Here is a 968-nt window from a genome sequence, read left to right on the forward strand (position 1 = left end):
CGAGAGATAGATAGATAGATAGATAGATAGATAGATAGATAGATAGAGAGAGAGAGAGAGAGAGAGAGAGAGAGAGAGAGAGAGAGAGAGAAAGAGAGAGATGATAGGAACAAGAAAAGAGATAAAAAGCGAGAGTAAATGAAGAGAGCCAGAAAGGAGATGTGATTGTAGCAGGAATATTTGGCAGTCCCTAAATATCTAGAAAATTGAATCTGGATCACTATATTTGATGCAAAAACAACTAAACAACAACAATGAAATTCACCAACTACTGCTGATGTTACTAAAAAAGTGACCACTCTGGCACACTGGTAAAGAGGATCTTATCAGCAAGTTGTTTTTTTGAGGCTTGATAAATAAAACTTACTCTTGCCATTAAACAAAAGAGCAGAGTGTGTAGGCAGTAATGGCATGCACTTGTCTGTAGAACTCAAGGCTGCCACTGATGACAAAGGCAGCAATGACAACAAAACACCACCTGACAACAATATGTGATTATTCATTATCATTATTTCGATTGCACTTAAGTGTTCTTACCTGGTTTTAAACCTTTTTCTTCTATCAAAGAGAGCCATTTTGCACCAGTGCCAAAGATGGTGATACTGAAAAAGAAAAGTGTAGCTATTATATCTGCAAGTTAGTTTTTGTTTGTGGCAGATGTTCAGGTGCAATAAAGACTGTAAACAAACAGGAAACAACTTCTATCTCATTTCAGGGTGAAAAACTAGAGGCAGTCGATAACTTCCGCTATCTGGGCGACCAAGTTAGTAGTGGGGGTGGGTGCGCTGAAAGTGTAGCTGCTAGAATAAGAATAGCCTGGGCAAAGTTTAGAGAGCTCTTACCCCTGCTGGCGACAAAGGGACTCTCACTCAGAGTAAAAGGCAGACTGTATGACGCATGCGTACGAACAACCATGCTACATGGCAGTGAAACATGGGCTGTAACTGCTGAGGACATACGTAAGCTCG

The 968-nt window shown here is 40.2% G+C and overlaps 1 protein-coding gene across 1 annotated transcript in view; it reads right to left on the reverse strand.

Annotated features, from left to right (window-relative positions):
• The window catches only part of LOC106878069 (acetoacetyl-CoA synthetase), a 50,355-nt gene that overhangs the window by 15,797 nt on the left and 33,590 nt on the right, over positions 1 to 968 (reverse strand). Inside the window, exon 12 of the mRNA XM_052974499.1 lies at positions 538 to 602. Coding sequence (XP_052830459.1) covers positions 538 to 602 — 65 coding nt within the window. The remainder of the gene's footprint in view (positions 1 to 537; positions 603 to 968) is intronic.

This window comes from Octopus bimaculoides, chromosome 1 (assembly GCF_001194135.2).
Source record: "Octopus bimaculoides isolate UCB-OBI-ISO-001 chromosome 1, ASM119413v2, whole genome shotgun sequence".
NCBI lineage: Eukaryota > Metazoa > Mollusca > Cephalopoda > Octopoda > Octopodidae > Octopus > Octopus bimaculoides.